Below are 21,932 nucleotides of genomic sequence, written 5' to 3' on the forward strand. Positions count from 1 at the left end.
CTCTCATCTTTGTCCGATATTAAAGAGAATGCCTCTCCAGAGCAGGAAGTAGAACGACAGCGTTCGAACAGCTGATGTAATTTGTTGTTTCTTTTCTGAATGAGGGAATAGCAGAGAGCCAGGGGATATTGATCAATCGGCATCATAGAGTTTACACTTCGTGTTGGATTCCTACCAGACTCGAGTCTCAAATCCTGCAGGAAGGAATAACTGAGGAACTCATACCAGACCACCAACTCCCCGGTGGCGTTTTGCCCACAACCCTGCTCTCTGAGACACCCGTTTTGCCTCCTGTGTCGGGTGCGCGATTCCCGCTCATCTTGGATTTAAACGCTGCTAAGGCCCAGAAGCACAATCCCGGAGCTGAGAATATTTCTGTCAAGATTTTCCTTTCTTCCCCCCCCCCCCACCCCCCCACAATCCACTGCCACCAGCCAGAGCACACAGGTCCCATGGTTAAACACTGTACTGGGTCTCCCATCGTCACCTTCTCCTGGGGTGTAGGTTTCACAGATACTATGGGCATGGCTCCGTTTCCGTATGGGTCTCTCAGGTACAATCACATAGCCATGGACATCAGCCTTCAATCAGCCTCCAATCTCACCTACTCTGACCAAGGGTCAACTAAAGGGTCTTGGGTCAAAATGTCAACTATCCATTAATTTCAATGGATGCTGCCTAACCTGCTGAGTTCCTCCAGCATTGTGTGTGTGTGTGTGTGTGTGTGTGTGTGTGTGTGTGTGTGTGTGTGTGTGTGTGTGTGTGTGTGTGTGTGTGTGTGTGTGTGTGTGTTGCTTTGGATTTCCAACATCTGAAAACTTTTCATGTTTATAGACTGACCAAGGCACAGATCCTATAGAGATTGGCACCTGAAGGGAGGTGTCTGAAGAACTGTGCCCCACTGGCAATCAAGACACAACTTCCAGTGGGTCCCGCGGTCACCAACTTTCTCTGAAGCAGGTCCACAGCACCAACCTGTTCTTGTCTCATTGAGCCCCACCAAAACAAAGCAGCAAAGCTCACTTCCAAATTCCACATTTTGCAGTTTCACACAGAGGATGAAACATTGGGATGATATGCAGAAATTTGACCAGGCACTGAAGCTTATCGAGGCGTGCCATACATGAAGGAAGACAGGCATAAAAGGAGGTAGGGAGGTTTACTGGGGATATTTCAGAGTTTTACAACTCTAGGTGTGGCTGCCAATGGCAGCTCCATTACTAATGAAAAGCGCAAAGATTTAGAGTCGGAGGCAAAGATATCTCAGAGGGTTTGGAGGCTGGATGAGATGTGGATTTGATCCCTGGCTGACATTAATCCAGACACTGAGGATCTGCTAACATTTTGATCACATCTACCATAGAATTACAGAGGCAACTTAACACAAAGACTGTGCGTTTGTCCCAAGCTGCCAATTGCAGCCCTTGTGCTTGATGAACACAATTCTCAGAATATATTTGCATAAGTACAGTCTCACTTGTACCCACACACAAACCAGCTTCCTCTGTGGACGAGGCACAAAATCAACAAGGTATTACCAAATCAGGATGGTGTAGGACTTGGAGATGTACCCACACACAAACCAGCTTCCTGTGTGGACGAGGCACAAAATCAACAAGGTATTACCAAATCAGGATGGTGTAGGACTTGGAGATGTACCCACACACCTTCCACTCTTGTTTTTCTTGGTGGTGGAGCTCACAGGTTCAGGAGGTGCTGTCAGAATAACTCAGCCAGGTAGCAGCAGCAGTCCATGTTGAGGGAGACAGTGCTAGGGATCTATGGGGAAGGACTATGTGGGGTCTCTCCACCACTGTGCATGGAGAAATGGAGCTGGATGCAGACACCCCTCAGACTACGAAGGGGTCACAAGTATTACACATTATTTTTTTATTTAGAAGTTTACGGAACTGAATGTAACAACATTCAATGTAAAAGTTTTTCACATTGTCTTTTTCCCCTTTATATATATATATATATATATATATATATATGTTTTTAATTTTGTATGGTTTACTTCTGAAATTTATAAAAATATAGCACTGGTGGTGGAGGGAATGAATGTTTGGGCAGTGCCTGAGGATTTGCCCCCAGTGGTATCAAGCTCCTTCACACTCCTGCATTGGGCCTAGCAGTTCAAAGTCCAAAGAAGATTTCTTTACATTTACATTCAAATAAAGTAAATAGATTGCCACTGGCGGGGTGTTTTTGGGATGTCAGGAGGTTTGTCTCTCAGAACCAGAATGAGAATCAGGTTTATTATCACCGGCATGTGACGTGAAATTTGTTAACTTAGCAGTGGCAGTTCAATGCAACACATAATCTAGCAGAGAAAATATTATTATTATTATTAATAATGATAATAAATGTAATAAAATAATTAAAATCAATAAACAAGGAAATCAGTTCCACATGTTAAATAGTTTTTTAAAAACATGCAAAAACAGAAATACTGTATATTAAAAATAAGTGAGGAAATGTCCAAAGATTTAATGTCCATTTAGGAATCGGATGGCAGAGGGGAAGAAGCTGTTCCTGAATCACTGAGTGTGTGGCTTCAGGCCTCCGTACTCCTACCTGATGGTAACAGTGAGAAAAGGACATGCCCTGGATGCTGGAAGTCCTTAATAATGGATGCTGCCTTTCTGAGACACCGCTGCAAAATTCTCATCATGTTAGGGAGCCCTCAGGAACCAGAATGACCTGCATTTACTCTTGGCTTTGGAGGTCAGAAGCCATAGAGTCATAGAAACGTACCACCCGGTAACAGACCGTTCAGCCGAACATCTGTGCTGAACTATTTAAACTGCCTATTCACATCACATGGCTGATGTGTCCAGTGTGAACGGCAGAGTTCGTCTCAGCACTTAACATTCACAATCTACGGCAGCAGTTTGGTGAGCTGGGAACAGGAGTAGGGCATTAGTCCCTTTTAAAAGTTCAAAGCTTCATTTATCGTCAAAGTATACAACTCTGAAATTCTTCTTCTCCGGATAGCCATGAAACCAAGAAAGAAAAGAAAGACAGCATTATCATTAACCCCCAAATCCATCCTCCCCATGCAAAAAAAAACCAGATTGGGTAAAATACACAGAGTATAAAAAAATGACAAGACTGAAAAAAGTCTATAGTACAAGTCCACATCCAAAATGCTGAAAATAAATTTTCTTTGCTAATATGATTGCAACTATTGTTCTATATTCCTGTCCACCCATGGCAATCTAGAACCATAATATTTACAATTTTGCTGGATGAACCAAAAATTCTAAATGGGAATGCATGTGGTGATAAGGGGGTAAGGAGGCTTCAAGAGGATGTAAAGTAACAGAATTAGTGGCAGGGTGGAGATACAAATGGATGTGTAAAGCACTCCTTCCCTCAGCTAGCCTGCAGGTCACCCTTAGGCAAAGAGTCGACACTAATTAGCCCCTCTGATCAGGGTCACATGGAGCCATGGGAGCTGGTGGTGGATGGTCGTATGAGCAGCTGGTGCATATCACAAGCCCTGGCTATGTGATTGCTGATGCCAGACTGACAATCTCTGAAGAGTATTGATAATGGCTGGGGTCACCCGTCTTGTAAAGACACTGCCAAGAAGAAGGCAATAGCAAACCACGTCTGTAGAACTTGTCAAGAAGAACCATGGTCATAGACCTTGATTGCCCATGTCATATGTCATGACACATAAGGATGATAATGAAAGAAACAGAATGAATGGGCATCAACTTGGCAAGCAGAGTGTAATATGGAAAAAAGTGTGGGGAAATCCTTTCTGACAGAAGAATCCCAGAAATACTGGGTATTTGTTGAATGGTGAGGACTGCAATGTATTGATATTCAAAGGGATTTGGTTTCCCTATACACACCATCATCATCATGTGCCATGGTCATGACACAGGCAATCATGGTCTCATGACCATGATTGCTCTTGCCAATTTTTTCTACAGAAGTGGTTTGCCATTACTTTCTTCTGGTCAGTGACTTTACAAAACGGGTGACCCCAACCATTATCAATACTCTTCAGAGATTGTCTGCCTGGTGTCAGTGGTCACATAACCAGGACTTGTGATCTGCACCAGCTGCTCATACGGCCATCTACCACCTGCTCCCATGGCTTCATGTGACCCTGATCAGGGGGCTAAACAGGAGCTACTCCTTGCCCAAGCGTGTCCTGCAGGCTGGCGGAGGGAAGGAACACCTTACACCTCCTTTGGTAGATGCGTATGTCCACACAAGCCACTGAAAAAACAACTCTAGGCACAGCGGGTAATAATGAAGAGCAAGTGGCTGATTACAAGAGGATTTGAGGTACATTAGAAAAGCTATTTTATTACAGCTGTACTGATATCGAACTGGACAATTCTTCTGAATTCATTCCCTGTTATTAGAAATGAGTTCCCAGTTGCTCTAGATGATTCACCAAACTGGTCTTCAGTTGCAGGTTGGTTGTAGGAGAGGTGAGATTGAGTAGGCTGAGCTTCTAGCCAGGAGTTACCACAATGAGGACCTATTGAACTACATGAGATTCTCAGAAGCCCTCTCAGGGTGGGACATAGGATGTTTTCCATTGGGTTTGGGGAGTTTAGAACACAGTCACAATCTAAACCTCTTTTTATGCCATGGACCCCTACAAGGGGACCATAGACCCCAGGTCGGGAAGTAACCATTTAGGAGAGAAACAAGCGGAACTTTCTGCAAGAGAGTAAGGAGTATCATTTGAATGTGTGTGTGTGTGTGTGTGTGTGTGTGTGTGTGTGTGTGTGTGTGTGTGTGTGTGTGTGTGTGTGTGTGTGTGTGTGTGTGTGTGTGTGTGTGTTTGTGAGAGAGAGAGACGCAGTCACTGATACCATTTAGAAAGGAGATATATATATAAGAGATCGAGAAATATAGGGTTAGAATAGGATAAACAGTAATGCGATGGGTTAGTCATATTCTTATTGAGAAGCGAACAGTCTGCTCATGTGCTTCACAGGTTGGGTTGTCACGGCTTTGAGTTCCCAATAGCAAGCGGGAATGTTCATACTTGTTTCCAAGAATGCTTTGGCAGCTTCGCTGGGTGCCCTGATCGTAACTAGGGGCAGAGCTGGCAACGAGATGGCCAACCAGCCTGAGGATTCCTAGCCTCCAATTGATCTAGGTGGCGCGGCTCCTCACCATGTCCCAGTCACCTCACACAAAACTCAGGGTTTTTTTTTGCTATCACGTTAAAGTTTCGGATCGTCAAAACCGAACCAGAAAGTTGGTTCCCTTGATTTTCTCCAATGTCACAATAATTCCTGGCACACGCGTCATTATCGCTGACCCCTTCAGGACTCCCTTGTAGTAAAGGTACCGCATCGCACGGTCCATTTTTAAAGCAATAATTTATTCAGAAGGCGGGAGAAATCGCAGCAACAAACAACTGCGGATATTCCCCGAGCTGGGATTAGTTTTAACAATTACTCACTCTTGGGAGAATTTCGCAGAGTTTCTGATATCAACAGGTATCATTATTCGAAAGAGTTGGAGCCGGGGTTATATAATGACTCGAACCAGCGGTTGTGAGGATGTGATGCCGCCGACAATGTAAAATGTAGGAGTGGGGGGAGGGGGGGGTCCCACCTCATGAACCTACACACATACACACCCCGTTCCCCATCACCAAACACCAAAAACAAAACTTAGCCGTTGTTACAGAGTGTACAAGAACAGATGGCAAATCTGGATGCGGTTTCCAGGTCGTTCCAATTTACAATTTTTTTTTTACCGATCAAGTTACCCTCGCAGTTACAATTCGGCGATTAATGCGTTAAAAAGGACTTCGAATTCGCCGCTTGAACTAAACAGAATTCAGTCAGCTCAGGCTCACAGTTTTAAATGCGGGGTAAGGGGGGTCAGATATCACCCGGCACGAATTAAATCAGGAAACCAGGTTAAATCATAAATTGGACAGTTGGAATGCAACATAATTCTTCAAGTGGGAAGTTTCTGGAAAAAAAGTTACTTATAATGGAGCTCCTTTAACGTCCGAATTGATTTAAACACGACAAAAGGAAATATGTTGTTTTTAAAACGGAGTGGGCCTAAAGAACAGGAGGTAAAGTGACAAGCTGGACAACTGGGGTTAAGATCAATCAGAATCGAGTTTATTACCGCCGGAATACGTCGTGAGATCTGTCGTTTTGCGGCAGCAATACAGAATCAGATTCAGGTTCATTATCACCGGCATGTGACGTGAAATTTGTGCAATAACATAAAAATACTACAAGTTGCATAAGAAATAAGTCGAACACGATGAGTTACAATGAGAAATATATTAAATACAATATTAAACAGCTCTCGTTTCCCCCATTTTAGAAATGCTAATAGAGGAAACGAGGCAACCAGGGAACTGTCTTGGCGGCAAATGCCCAGGAGAGGGCGATGAGACCGAAGAGTGAGCTGGTTTAGTGATGAACTCACAACCTGTGTGTTATGTTTGTGGTACTGGGGGTCGAGAATGACACACACAGGAGACGGAGAGGTGAGGGACAAACGTGCAGCTGTTTATTTTACTTGTAGAAGGGTCTTGGCCCAAAACGCCGACTGATTATTCTTTTCCACAGACACTGCCTGGCCTGCACTGCTCTGGATTTCCAGCATCTCCGGTGTTTATGGTTTACCCAGAACGCCTTCTCACATATCGGTAGCATAGTGTCTCAATTCCTGTTGCTGTCTGTGCGGAGTTTGTACGTTCTCCCCATGACTGCGTGTGTTTCCACCGGGTGCTCCTGATTTATCCCACAGTCCAAAGACCTACTGGTTGATAGATTAACTGGTCATTGAAAATTGTCCTGTGATAAGGCTAAGGTTAAATCGGAAGTAGTTTGGTGCACAGCTCGAAGGCTGGAAGCGCTGTATCTCAATAAATAAATTACATTCAGTATGTAACACTCATGAAAGTTTGAGGGCAACATATAAGGGAAAAACATACATTAATACATAGCACTGCCCCTCACCCATTCACCAGGCAGAAAGCACTGTTCTTGTTCAATTGCATGCCCAGCAACAAATAAAACATAAAATTGGCCAAAGATACTTTGCAAACAGCATAGTGGTGGCTTACACTGAGGTAGAAGGGTCCGTGGTGAACTTCAGAACACAACACACAGGAATGCGGCTGAGTGAATTCCCACACATTCAAGCACGATACAGATTTCATGTTCTCATGGCAGGAGACGTTTAAAGGGACAATTAAGTGGACAGTAATACATACAAACTGCTGGAGGAACTCAGCAGGACAAGCAGCACCTGCGGAAAAGAGGGAACAGTCGACATTTCAGGCTGCTTCATCAGGATTTCGACCCCAAAATGCTGCCTGACTCGCCGAGATCCTCCAGCATTTAGTGTGTATTACTCTGATTTCCAGCATCTGCAGACTTTCCCTTGTTTAAGGAGACAGAGTGGATACAATAATGTGCAGTGAGGCAAATGGGATTAGTGTAAATGACATTGTGAACAAAATGGCCCAATTATGTGCCTTACAAGTCTTACAATGTGGCTTTACAATTTTAACATACATCAGAGTGACCTGTACATCAGCGAGAAGTGGTTGCTGTGAACTATTTCAGTAACAGGATCAAGGATTCACTCATTTATGCATTATAACCAGTGCAGGTGGGCCTGCAAGACAGATATGAGGGGCCATTAAATGCCATAAAATCATTAACAGCAAAAACTATTCATCAACTCTATCAATATCTACCGAAATAAGAAACAGTTAATATTTCAGGTCAAAGACATTTCCTTGGGGTTGACTCTCCTTCTCTCCCTACAGATGTTGCCTGACCTGGTGAGTACTTCTAGCATTACTTGTTTTTATTTCAGATTGACATCATCCACAGTTTTTAACTTTTAGTTTTTGAATGATGCTGCTGTAGCAAAAGAATTTCCCACTCAGGATCAATAAAGTACTTGTTGTTGTTATTATTATTATTATTTACCATCTTATCTTTCTCAGCTGGGAAATTTAAAAAAAAAGAATATTGTGTTCAATTCTGGTCACCTACCTACAGGAAAGATTGAAAGAGTACAGAGAAAATTTTGCAAGGATATTGAAAGGACTGGAGGACCTGAGTGGTCAGGAAAGTTTGAGTACGTTAAGACTTTATTCCCTGAAGCAATGAGGGGAGATTTGATAGATGCGTTCACAATAATGAGGGTAAAGATGGGCAAATACAAGCAGGCCTTCGGGCTGGGTGAGACTGGAACTAGAGGTCATATGCTCAGAGTGAAAGGTGAAACATTGAAGAGGAATCCGAGAAGGAACTTTCACTCAGAGGCTGATGCAAGAAAGGAACAAGCTGCCTCTGGAAATTCAAAGTTCAAAGTAAATTTGTTAACAAAATACAGATATGTCACCATATACAACCCTGAGATTTATTTTCTTGTGGGCGTACTCAATAAATCTATAGAATAATAACCATAACAGAATCAATGAAAGACCACCCTACTTGAGCACTCAGCCAGTGTGCAAAAGACAACAAACTGTGCACATACAAAAAGAAAAATATAATAATAATAAATAAGTAAACAATAACTATCGAGAACATGAGGTGAAGAGTCCTTGAAAGTAAGTCCATCGGTTGTGAGAACATCACAATGATGGGGCAAGTGAATTTGAGTGAAGTTATCACCCTTGGTTCAAGAGCCTGATGGTTGAGGGGTAGTAACTGTTCCTGAACCTTGTGGTGTGAATCATAAACCTCCTGTACCTTCTTCCTGATGGCAGCAGTAAGAAGACAGCATGAGCTGGGCGGTGGGATCCCTGATGATGGATGCTGCTTTCCTGCAACAGTGTTTCATGTAGATGTGCTCAGTGGTGGACTGGGTTGTGTCCACTACTTTTTGTTGGATTTTCTGTTCAAGGGTATTGGTGTTTCCATAGCAGGCTATGATGCAGCCAGTCAATATAATCTCCACTACAGATCTACAGAAGTTTGTCAAAGTTCTAGATGTCATGCCGAATCTTCGCGAACTCCTAAAGAAGTAGAGGTGCTGGAGGTTCAATTGAAACATATAAGATAAGTTTGGATAGGTACATGGATGGGAAGGGTATGGTTCAGATGTGGGTCGATGAGTCTACACAGAATAATAGATGGGCCGAAAGGCCTGCTTTTGCTGTTGCTGTCTATGACTCTATGATTCTAGACTTGTCAATGTTAAGAAATGTAGAGTGGAGATGGTCTGTTGTCCAGATTGGATACTCTAAATAAGCAGGATTCTTGTAAAAAATTTCACTCAGCCATCCCTGGAGCAAATCTTTGGCGTATTCTCTCAAGGAAATCCTCTCTTAGATAAGTTGAGCATAGCTGTACACAACAGTCTAGCTGATTTTATCCAAGGCTCTACATAAAGAAGCTGATTTTCTAGCTGAAAGACAGTCAGATCTCTTTACTCATCAGCTCAATTCTCCCACAAAGGCTTTCCTAATCTCTTGCTGTATCAAAATGATCAATGTAAAAGGACACATGCCTCGTTTTGAGTATTAATGTTATCTAGACTTCTATCGCTTAAAAATATTCTATTTGCATGTTGTGCACTAAAGGAGATGACTTCACATTTTTCCATCAGCAATCTTCTTACCACTTACTCAGCTCGTCCCCATCCTCCTGATTCAGATTGATTTATCACAAGAACATCACAACGTACAGTGAAATGTGTCACTTGCATCAGCAACCAACATATGCAAGGATGTGCTGGGAGCATCCCCCAAGGGTCTCCACACAATCAAGCACCAATATAGAATGCCCCACTATGTTCAACAACAAGATGAAACAAGATTACAGCAGCAAGAGAATCCCCTTCCCACCTGCCCACCCTCTCACTTCCCCTCAAACATCTTGCGACTTACAATCAGCCTGTGTTTCATATCAGAGGCAGATTTGGAAAAGATAGTCCTCAGCTGCCAAGGAGGGAAGTAATTGAAATATGCATTTCTTATCTAATCTCTGATCTTGACTACCCCTCAAAAGAGGGTAATTCTCTTCAGAATAGTTACCGATGAAAAGAGACCAATATTCAGACTGAAACAGAACTTTTATTGAGTCAGACACAGCAGGCAGACAGTGATTTTTCAGCAAAGGCTTGTCTGCACTTCTTCCTATCCTGCAGGATGTTGGAGGTGTAGTAAGTATGTGTTACAGTTCAGATCCTTTCATGGTTAATGTAATGATTCATTAACGGTCTGTCCCCCGTCCTGGTTTTTAATCATCAAGCCACCAATTTGCAAACCCAACCAGCAGGATTGGGTTGATTAAACAGCCAGGCTGATCGACCCTCCATGGGAAAGAGTTGCATGTTTTCCCAAGCCTTGGAGACTGAAAACCTTTCAAAGTTCAAAGTAAGTTTATTATCAAAGTACGTATCTGTCACCATATACAATCCATAAGGTTTGTTTTCTTGCGGGCATTCACAGTAGATGCAAAGAAGCACAAACAAATCAATGAATAATGACACACAAAGAAAGACAGACAATACAGTAGATATGCAAATTAAATGATAGGCTCAAATGAATCCACAGTCATTTTTCTCCAATCTACCTACTGCCCCAACCTTCATCTCCTGCAGTCCTTAATCCCAACTTCACTCTTTCACCTGAACCTGAACCTTTCACCACTTTCCCTACAGAAATGATAGAATATTTCCTGTAATCCCATGGGCTTGTAGCTTGTTAAGCAGCCTCATGTGTGGCACCTTGTCAAAGGCCTTCTGAAAATCCAAGTACACAGCTTCAAATGATTCTCCTTTGTCCATCCTGTTTGTTATTTCTTCAAAGAATTCCAACAAGTTTGTTAGGGAAGATTTTCCCTTGAGGAAAGCATGCTGGCTACGGCCTATTTTATCATGTACCTGCAAGTAACCTGTGTCCTCATCCTTAATAATTGACCGCCACATCTTCCCAACCACTGAGGTCAGACTAACTAGCCTACAGTTGCCTTTCCTCTGCCTCTCTCTCTTCTTGAAGACTGGAGTGACATTTGCAATTTTCCAGTCTTCTAGAATCTAGTGATTCTTGAAAGATCATTACTAATGCCTCCATGATCTTGTCAGCCACCTCTTCCAACATTCTGGGGTGTACACCATCTGGTCCAGGTGACTTATCTACCTTCAGACCTTTCAGTTTCCCAAGAACCTTCTCTCTAGTTATGGTAGCTTCACACACTTCACGATCCCTGATACCTGGAATTTCCACCAGACTGTTAGTGTCTTCCACAGTGAAGACTGATGCAAAACACTTCTTCACTTCATCTGCCGTTTTGTTGTCCCCATTACTACCTCTCCAGCATCTTTTTCCCATGGTCCGATATCCACTCTCGCCTCTCTTTTATACTTCATGTATCCGAAGAAACTTTCGGTACAATACTTCTTGCATTGAAATATAGGCAGCTCAGGACACTGCTTGCACCATGCTCAACCTTTTCATTTCTAACTTTGTCTGAGGTTTTACAACAACCTCTTCACTAACTGTCTGACACTCTGGTTCCCATTCCCCTGCAACTCTAACCCTCACCATGCAGCATTGGCACACCTTCCCCCTCCAGTTCAGGTGCAAACTGTCCCTTCTGCACAGGTCCCACCTTCCCTGGAAGAGAGCCCAATGATCCAAAAATCTAATGCCCTTCCACCTGCACCAACTCCTTTGTCACTTATTAAACTCTATCACCTTCCTTGTTCTGGTCTCACTTGCACATGGCATGGGTAGCAACCCTGAGATCGCAACCCTGGGGGTCCTGCCCTTTAACTTAGTACCCAACTCCCTGATCTCCCTAGGGAATTCATAGGGCCCTACACCACCCCCACCCCCAACGATCTCTCAAGGCTCACCTCCATCAACAACTCTTAAGCCCACTGCAAACATTCTCCACCTCCCCGTGAGTATTAGGCACACCTTCCCATAGCCCAGCCAGGGCTCTCCATTCGAACCCCCGAGCTTATCTTCCTAGCTGCCTAGAAACCCAATCCTGTCTCCCCATTTCTTCCTGTCCCTCAAATCAAATCTCTGCAGCTTTCACTTCTCTCCTCAGCCCTCTCCCTCTACTTCCATCCCCTCAACTCTTCTTCGAACCCTGCAGTTCCCAAAAGCACAAGACCCCAGAACCTCCTTTCCTATGGATATCAATCCAGTCTCCATGTTACCCAAATCTGTCGAGCCCTCAAACCCCATATTCCCACTTTGGCCTCATCACCTCCCTTTCCAACTTCCCCATATCTCTCTATCCTGCTCCTTACAGCTGTCAATCTACACCTCACAACCCAAAATCCGTCTTCCCCTATGCCTTGCAATTCCATATTGCCACCTTTCCATATCTGCAGATACCACATTGTCAATTCTTCCACCCCCCCTTCTTGTCTCATTTTCCATTCAGTCCTTAACCCATATCCACCTATATCCCATCTTATAAAGCATAGTACAATAGAGCAAAGAAATAGGATTTTGACCCATTTTCCCTCCGCTAGCCTGCAGGGCACCCTTGGGCAAGGTGTATCATGACCCGATCAGGGTCATGTGAAGCCACGGGAGCAGATGGTGGATGGTCATATGAGCATCTGATGCACATCACAAGTCCTGGTTATGCGACCACTGACGCCAGGCAGACAAACTCTGAAGTGTAATGATAATGACTGGGGTCACCCGTCTTGTGAAGACACTGCCCAGAAAAAGGGTGTTGGCAAACCACTTCTATAGAAAAATTTGCCAAGACCAGTCATGGATATGGAAAGACCATGCTCGCCCACATCATACAACAAATCTCTGTGCAGAACATGCCAATCTAATCCCATCTACTTATATAAGAATCATATCTGTTCATGTGTTTGACTAAAAAAATCATTAAATATTATTACCATATCTGTTTCTACTACCTCCCCCAAGAGTACATTTCAGGCACCCACTGCTCTCAATGTCAAAGAATACTTGCCTCTCACTCTTCATCTTTCACTCTTTATCATAATCTTTAAAGGATGACTGGAAGTCACTTCTAAAGTAATTGATTTTTCTAAAAAGTATCTATCTGAATGTGGAACCAGGGTTTAAAGGCTGGACCTGGTTCCACTAAGTTCTAGAGTCATAGAGAAGTACAGCAGAGAAACTGGCCCTTCGGCCCATCTGGTCCATGCCAAACCATTTAGACTGCCTCCTGCCATCGATCTGCACCAGGACCATAGCCCTCCATACTCCTTCTATCCACATACCTATCCAAGCTTGTCTTAAATGTTGAAATCAAACTCGCATGCACCACTGGTGCTAGCAGCTCGTTCCACACTCACACGACCCTCTGAGTGAAGAAGTTTCCCCTCATGTTCCCCTTAAACTCTCACCTCTCACCCTTAACCCATGATCTCTAGTTGTAGTCTTGTTCAACCTCAGTGAAATAAACCTGCTTGCATTTACTCTATCTATGCCACTCATAATTTTGTATACTACTATTAAATCTCTTCTCAATTTTCTACGTTCTAAAGAGTGAAGTCCTAACCTTTTCAATCTTTCCTTATAACTCAGGTCCTCCAGACCCAGCAACATCCTTGTAAATTTTCTCAGTAAGTGAATGAAATTACTGTGGGATAATTGTCAATTGTTTTGCTCCTTTTCCATCAGTGACTCTCCACCCTCCACTCCCCTCTACCACTCCCCCCCTCACAGCCCCACAACCCTCCTCCTGCTCCCCCCTGCTGTCTTCATCTTCCTGTAAAATTCCATACCCCTCAATCACGATGACTCTATGATCCCCCCCCCCCCACCCCCAGCAGCACCAAAAAACCTCTATGGTAACTACTTCCACATCTCAGTGAACAAGATAGTTCTTTTCACTTTCCTTCTTCTAACTTCCTCACTTTTTAATCTGTGAGCTGTGAGTTTTCACCACACTTTTGCAATGTGTCCAGACCAGCCTTGCCGTACTCTTCCATAACCACAAAAACCTCAAATGCCTCATGAGGTAGTCAGCTCTGAGACACAGCCTAGAATACAGAGACATCCTTTTAGTATGGAGATAAGGAGGAAATTCTTTTGCCAGAGTGATGAATCTGTGGAATTCTTTGCTACAGACGGTCTTAATATATATTTAAGGCAAAGGTTGATAGATTCTTGATTGGTGAGGGTATGGGGAAAAGGCAGGAGACCGGAACTGAGGGGAAAATTGGATCAGCCATGATAAATGGTGGAGCAGACTTGATGGACCAAATGGCCTAATTCTGCTCCTATATCTTATGGACTTTCCAAACAGATTATGCACAATTTTCAGTACAATTTAAAACTGTTGATCCGAGAAATCATGTTACAGACCCTCTCAAGCCAATAATATTTGACTACTGTCCAAGTTCCGCAATAAACCAAATTGTGTCCAAACAACTCGATAAGCAACATCTGTCCTGCGTACTTTCAGTCTGCTAACTTTATGATCATATCAAATAAGAGCATCCTCCATTCCTCAATAGATCTCATTCTAAATCCCAATGATCAAGGTCTTTCTTCAAGCCCCATTCAACAGCATGTGTGCAAGGTCACAAGATTGCCCAATCTCAACAAAAGCCATCCATAAAATATCTCGGAAAATGTGTAGCTCGAGTGGTTGATGGTTGGGTTGAGTTGTTCTCCGAACTTGCCAATTTACTTGCAAACATTTCATCAACGTGGGAGGAGCCTTCGTCAGTGTGCTATTGGTTGTGGTTTGTCTTCCAAATGCTTGGCCCTTATATACCTATCAGTCAGCTGATTGGCCAACATTACTGAAACTCAATTGTGATGTGGGGAGGAAAGCTCAACGCTGACTGGTTATGTGGCGAACCTTCTGCATTGTGGTCTGGAATTTTGCCCACATTGGTTCATAATCTGATTTAGGATGATGTCTCCTCATATGGTGATGAAATGTTTGCAAGTGAATTACCAAGATCCAAGAAAACTCAACCCAACCATAAAATATTTACAAGTTGGGTTTAGGGTGTATGCGAACATTGGTTGTGAAAAAGTAAGAGCATTGAGGTGTGGACTTCCTAATGGTAATAGGTCGAAGTTCCTACACCTCCCTAATTCTCTTTCAAAATATGAAACGATGTAAAATTAGCACCACTTGTCGTTGGCTGAATCAAAGGTGGTGATGAGTCAGCATATACAGGGAAACTGAAAATCTGGCAGAGTGGTGGTACAGCAACAACCTATCACTCAATGTCAACAAGACATGATTATTGACTTCAGGAGGAGAAAACTAGACGTCCATGAGCCAGTCCTCATCAGAGGATCAGAGATGGGGAGACCATAAGATATAGGAGCAGAATTAAGCCATTCGCCCCATCAAGTCCACTCCACCATTTTATCATGGCTGATCCCAGATCCTATTTAACCCCATACACCTGTCCTCTCATCATATCCCTTGATGCCCTGACAAACCAGGAATCTGTCAACTTCCACTTTAAATATGTTAACCCCTTCACTACGAACTAGGTCTTAACCACAGTCTGTGACAGAGCATTCTACAAATTCACCACTCTTCGGCTAAAAGATTCCTCCTTACTTCTGTTCTAAAAGTGTCCCCTCAATTTTGAGGCTGTGCCCTTTAGTTCTGGATACCCCCACAGGAGCAAACATCTTTTCCACATCCACCTTATCTAGTCCTCTAGTCCTTTCAACATTCAGTAGATTTCAATGAGATCCCCATGCATTCTTCTAAGTTCCCGTGGGGGGGGGGGGGGGGGGGGGAGTACAGATCCAAAGCTGCCAAACGCTCCTCATATGTTAATCCCTTCATTCCTGGAATCATCCCCGTGAACCTCCTCTGGATTCTGTCCAATGACAACACATCCTTTCTGAGATAGGGGGCCCAAAACTGTTGAGAATACTTCAAGTGCGGACTGACTAGTGTCTTAGAAAATTTCACCATTATCTCCTTATTTTTATATTCTATTCCTCTTGAAATAAATGCCAACTTTGCATTTGCCTTCTTTATCCTCACAGGCTCAACCTGTGAATTATCCTCCTTGTAGTTTTGCACGAAGACTCCTAAGTCCTTTTGCATCTCTGATGTTTGAATTTTCTCCCCATTTAGATAATAGTCTGCAATATTGTTCCTTTTACCAAAATGTAAAACCAAAATTTCCCAACACTGTATTCCATCTGTCACTTTTTTGCCCAGTCTTCCAATTTGTCTAAGTCCTGCTGCAATCGCATTGCTTCCTCAGCACTACCGACCCCTCCACCTATCTTCATATCATCTGCAATCTTTGCCACAAAGCCATCAATTCCACTATCTAAATCATTGACAAACAATGTGAAAATCAGCGGTCCCAATACTGACCCCTGAGGAACACCACTAGTCACTGGCAGCTAACCAGAAAAGGCCCCTTTTATTCCCACTCTCTGCATCCTGCCTGTCAGCCATACCTCTATCCATGCCAGTAGGTTTCATGTAGGATTTTATCTTGTTAAGCAGCCTCATGTTAGGTACCTTATCAAATGCTTTCTGAAAATCTATGTAAATTACATCCATTACCTCTCCCTTGTCTAGCCTCCTTACTACTTCTTCAAAGACTTCCAACAGGCAAGATTTCCCTTTACAGAAACCACACTGACTTTGACTTATTTTATCATTAGTCTCCAAGTACCCCGAAACCTTGTCCTTAATAATGCACTCTAACACTTCCCCAAACACTGAGATTAGGCTAACTGCCCTATAATTTCCTCTCTTTTGTCTTCCTCCCTTCTTAAAGAGTGGAGTGACATTTGCAATTTTCCAATCCTCTGAGACCATGCCAGAATCAGGTGATTCTTGAAAGATCATGACCAATACATCTGTTATCTCTTCAGCAACCTCTGTCAGGACTCTGGGATGTGCTCCATCTGGTCCAGGTGACTTATCCACCTTAAGACCTCTCAGATTGCCTAGCACTTTTTCCTTTGTAATAGCAATGGCATTCACTCCTGCTCCGACACTCACAGACCTCTGGCACACTGCTAGTGTCTCCTACAGTAAAGACTGAAGCAAAGTACTTATTAAGTACTGCCATTTCTTTTTCCCCCATTACTACTTTACCAGCATCATTTTCCAATGGTCCAATGTCAACTCTCACTTCCCTTTTATTCTTTAAATAACTGTAAAAACCTTTTGTATCCTGCTTTGTATTATCAGCTAGTTTGCCCTCATATTTCATCTTTTCCCTTCTTATAGCTTTTTTAGTTGCCTTTAGTTGGATTTTAAAAATATCCCCATCATCCAACTTCCCACTTACTTTTGCTGCATTATATGCCCTTTCCTTGGCTTTCAGGCAATCCTTAACTTCCCTTGTTTGCCACGGTTGCCTAGCCCTGCCATTTGAGAACAACTTCTTCTGTGGGACAAATCGACCATGTGTAAAGCCCTTTCATGGGTCCCTCATGTGTAAAGCCCTTTCATGTGTCCCTCATGGGTAAAGCCCTTTCATGTGTCCCTCATGTGTAAAGCCCTTTCATGGGTCCCTCATGTGTAAAGCCCTTTCATGTGTCCCTCATGGGTAAAGCCCTTTCATGTGTCCCTCATGTGTAAAGCCCTTTCATGTGTCCCTCATGGGTAAAGCCCTTTCATGTGTCCCTCATGTGTAAAGCCCTTTCATGGGTCCCTCATGGGTAAAGCCCTTTCATGGGTCCCTCATGTGTAAAGCCCTTTCATGTGTCCCTCATGTGTAAAGCCCTTTCATGGGTCCCTCATGGGTAAAGCCCTTTCATGTGTCCCTCATGTGTAAAGCCCTTTCATGGGTCCCTCATGGGTAAAGCCCTTTCATGTGTCCCTCATATGTAAAGCCCTTTCATGGGTCCCTCATGGGTAAAGCCCTTTCATGTGTCCCTCATGTGTAAAGCCCTTTCATGGGTCCCTCATGGGTAAAGCCCTTTCATGTGTCCCTCATGTGTAAAGCCCTTTCCACCACTGAGCACATCTATACGGAGCGCCGTCACAGGAAACCAGCATTGATCATCAAGGACCCCATCATGCAGGACGTGCTCCCTTCCCACTGATGCCATCAGGAATAAAGTACAGGAGCTTTAGGACTCACACCACCAGGTTCAGGAACTGTTACTACCCCCCAGCCATTAGGGTCTTGAACCAGAGGGGATAACTTCACTCAACTTCACTTGCCCCATCACTGAACTGTCCCTACAACTTATGGACTTACCTTCAATGGCTCTTCATCTCATGTTCTCAATTTTTACTGTTTATTTATTATTAGTAGTAGTAGTATTACTTTTTTTAGTTGGGTGCGACCTTTCATTAACCCTATTGAGTTTCTTGTATTTACTGCGATTTCCTGCAAGAAAATGAATCTCAAGGTGTATCTAGTGACATTCATGTACTTTGATAATAAATTTACTTCAAACTTCAACAGCTTCGGCAACCATAGCGATATCTCCAGTGGAGTATTCTGGGAGTCAGAAGTTCAGCAAATTCAACCTGCCCTTGATTGAAGAGAAAAGGTGCCTTAGCACTATTTTGGCAAAATACATCTTAACTGACATCATTAAAAGGGAATGATCCCAGTCATTGCAATTTGTAGGAACATGCTTAGCACAAATTTCCCATCAGAACAATAACCATTACCCCAATGAACTGCAGGATACTCATTGGCATCTCCTGAAAAGCGTGATGTAAATACAAACTCTTCCTTTCGTGCAGGCACAAGGATAAGATTTGCGGCCTTGGGGCAACACCACAGTCATGTAGCGGTTAGGTTGGGGTATTCCAGAGTTAGGAGTTCTGTAAGGAGTTTGAATGTTCTCCCATGACTGTGTGGGTTTCCTCCAGGTGCTCCAGTTTCCTCCCAAGGTCCAAAGACGTACTGGTCGGTAGGTTGTAAATTGACCTGTGATTAGGCTAGGATTAAATAGGTGGGTTGCTGGGAGGTGTAGCTCAAATAAATATAATATTACTCACCCTCCAGAAGTACTTTCTGCTTATATTCTTTGGGACGTTATCTTTGGTGTAGATATCCCCAACCAGTGGCCCGAAGCGTGTCCCTTGGGGGATGTATTCTCTGCTAATCACTCCAATCACCTGCAGGTCAGGAGAGACAGGTTTGCTCAGGTTAACGTGTGGAAAGCCAGGTTAGTGTCGCAGGCATTCAGTCAACAGCAGCAGGGTCAAAGCTATGGGTGCAGGGCCCTCCAAAGTGTAGGTGGAAGCTCCAGTGCATTACTGAGGCAGTAATTATTGATTCATTAATTTGCTTATTTTGAGATAATGCACAGAACAGGCCCTTCCAGCCCATTGAGCCACTCCGCCTAGCAACTCACCTATTAAACCCTAGCCTAATCACGGGACAATTTACAATGGCCAATTAACCTACTAACTGATACGTCTTTGGACTGTGGGAGGAGACCGGATACCCAGAGGAATCCCATGCGGCCATGGGGAGGACGTACAATCGCCTTATAGAGGATGAACTGTGAACTCCGACGCCCCGAGTTGTAATAGCATCACGCTGACTGCTACGCTATCATGGCGCCCATAGAAGAGGCCATTCGGCCCACAATGTTGTGCTGAACTAGTTAACTTGTAATTAAATGCCTCACTGATCCCGAGGCACAAAAGATTTGACAGATGCTAAAAATCCTACGAAACACAGACAAACAGCTGGAGGAACTCAGTCAGTCAGGCAGCATCTATGGACGGGAATGAACGGCTAATGCTTTGGGCCAAGACACATCTGCCTACACAATGCTCGCATCCCTCCAGTCTCTGCGTGTTCGTGTGCCATCAGAGATGCTGAATTTAGGGTGATCTTCAGAGCAATATGTTATGCATTAGCAAAGACATAGAGCTCAAATGTAGCACAGCCCGGAAGCATGTTCTTCAATCCAACCGGTTCTTTCCAACCCAAGACGCAAATCTATGCTGAACCTATTTATCCACATTTGGATCATAGTCCTCTAAGCCTTTACAATCTAGGTACCTACCAAATGTCTTTTAAATGCTTCACCTCTTCCACTGGCAGCTTGTTCCATATATTCCTCACCCGCTTTGTGAAGAGGTTGCTCCTCAAGACCCATTCAAACCTTTCCCCTGTCCCCATAAAACCATGCCCCTAGTTTTTGATTTCCTTTCCCTGGGAGAAAGACTCCAGTTGCAGCATCACCAATGGCTTACACAAGTGCAACATGATGTATTTGTTTTTTTTATTTATTGAGCAACAGTGTGGGTACAGCATTCAGGTACAGCAATCTCAATGGCTCTTCTCTCTCCGAGCTGCTCCGCCCCAATTTCATCCTAGCCTAAACACGGGATCATTTACAACGACCAATTAACCCACCGACCAGTATGTCTTGGGACTGTGGAGGGAAACCAGAGCACCTGGAGGAAACCCAGACGGTCACGGGGCGAACGTACAAACTACTTACAGACCATTGAGTGAACGTTACCGATAAACTCCCAATTATTCAGTACCTGATTGATCATGGCCAATGTGTCAGATGACTTGGGCACCACCCTGTCTAGAAATGATGTTACTTTCAGGGAACTAGGTATTTGTACACTGAGGTCATTTTGTTCTACAACACTCACCAGGGCCCCACCCTTCATTCTGAAAGTCCTATCATGTTTTGATTTCCCAATACTTCACACATAAACCATTTTCATTCCTTGGCCCACTTAGTAATTGATCAACATCTCTTGGTAATCACTATCTTTTTATTTTATTGAGACACAGTGTGAAGTAGGCCCTTATGGTCCTTCGAGCTGTGCCACTCAATAGCCTGATTTAACCGTAGCCTAATCACGGAACAATGACAATTAACCTACCAACCAGTAAGTCTTCGGACTGTGGGGGGTGGGGGGGGGGGAAACCAGATCACCCGGAGGAAACCCACACAGTCATGGGATGTATAAACTCCTTACAGGCAGTGGCAGGAGTCGAACCCGATCGCCTGTACTGCAAACTGTTGTGCTAACCACAATGCTACTGTGCATGCTACATGACAGTGTCCATGGTAACACCTATATTAGCTTCGTCAGCAAACCTAGGATTGGTCCATTGTTTTTACTTACTCCCCCCCCCCCCCCCCAGTCCACATTAAAGGCATTGATCTTGAGTAAAATGCGCAAAATGTAAATTTGTAGTTCACAGGAAGTTTGCAGTATTGTGAACTGTAGAAAGCACAGTGTCACACTGCAGCGGAACACATAGTTTGGATGGGCAGATAAACTGCAGATAATATTTATTTTGGGGAAATATACAGTGATACTTTCTTGGTACAGAGATACTTCCTCAATTGGGAGAGCGGAAGCCCAATTGGATGAGGGCTAACCAATCAGGAGGAAGGCAATATGGGGCTATAAATACCATCAGGCCAGATAAGAGAAAATCTGCAGATGCTGGAAATAAAAACAATACGCACAAAATGCTGGCGGGACTCAGCGGGTCAGGCAGCATCTATAGCAAGAAGTACAGTTGATGTTTCAGGCCAAGACCCTTCAGCAAGACCTTCGTCCCGAAACTATACTTTTCCCATAGATGCTGCCTGGCCTACTGAGGTCCCGCATCATTGTGTGTGTGTTAAAGATGGCATCGATACCTGTACCTGGAGGGAAGCCTGAGAAGAGTTTGTAAGCAGTTCTTTGGCTGTGCACTAATTTGGAATATCCCAATGATGTGCTTGCATGCAATGGAAGTGTATCTTCCTTGCTCCTTATTCGACAAACAGTATCTCCCATGATCTAATGACATTATCTTAAATATTCAAAGGCCAGATAGTCTGTTTTACACTAACTATTAATTCACAAAGTGACTGTGTATGACAGCTACTAATGTGGGGAAACTGAATTAACAATCTCGTTGTAGGAAATCAGCATTATGAAATTAAACAGTTTGGATGTCAGCAATACCATTGAATGACAATGTTGCAACATCCTGCTTTAAAGATAAAGAATCATTTCATTTCTCTCTTTCATTTGAGTAAT

At 43.6% G+C, this 21,932-nt stretch overlaps 1 protein-coding gene across 1 annotated transcript in view; it reads right to left on the minus strand.

Annotated features, from left to right (window-relative positions):
* LOC140719776 (PR domain zinc finger protein 1-like) overlaps positions 1–21,932 on the minus strand; it is a 76,123-nt gene that overhangs the window by 22,733 nt on the left and 31,458 nt on the right. The window contains exon 3 of the mRNA XM_073034643.1: positions 18,912–19,031. Within this exon, the coding sequence (XP_072890744.1) occupies positions 18,912–19,031 (120 nt within the window). The remainder of the gene's footprint in view (positions 1–18,911; positions 19,032–21,932) is intronic.

Source organism: Hemitrygon akajei, chromosome 32, assembly GCF_048418815.1.
Source record: "Hemitrygon akajei chromosome 32, sHemAka1.3, whole genome shotgun sequence".
Taxonomy (NCBI): domain Eukaryota; kingdom Metazoa; phylum Chordata; class Chondrichthyes; order Myliobatiformes; family Dasyatidae; genus Hemitrygon; species Hemitrygon akajei.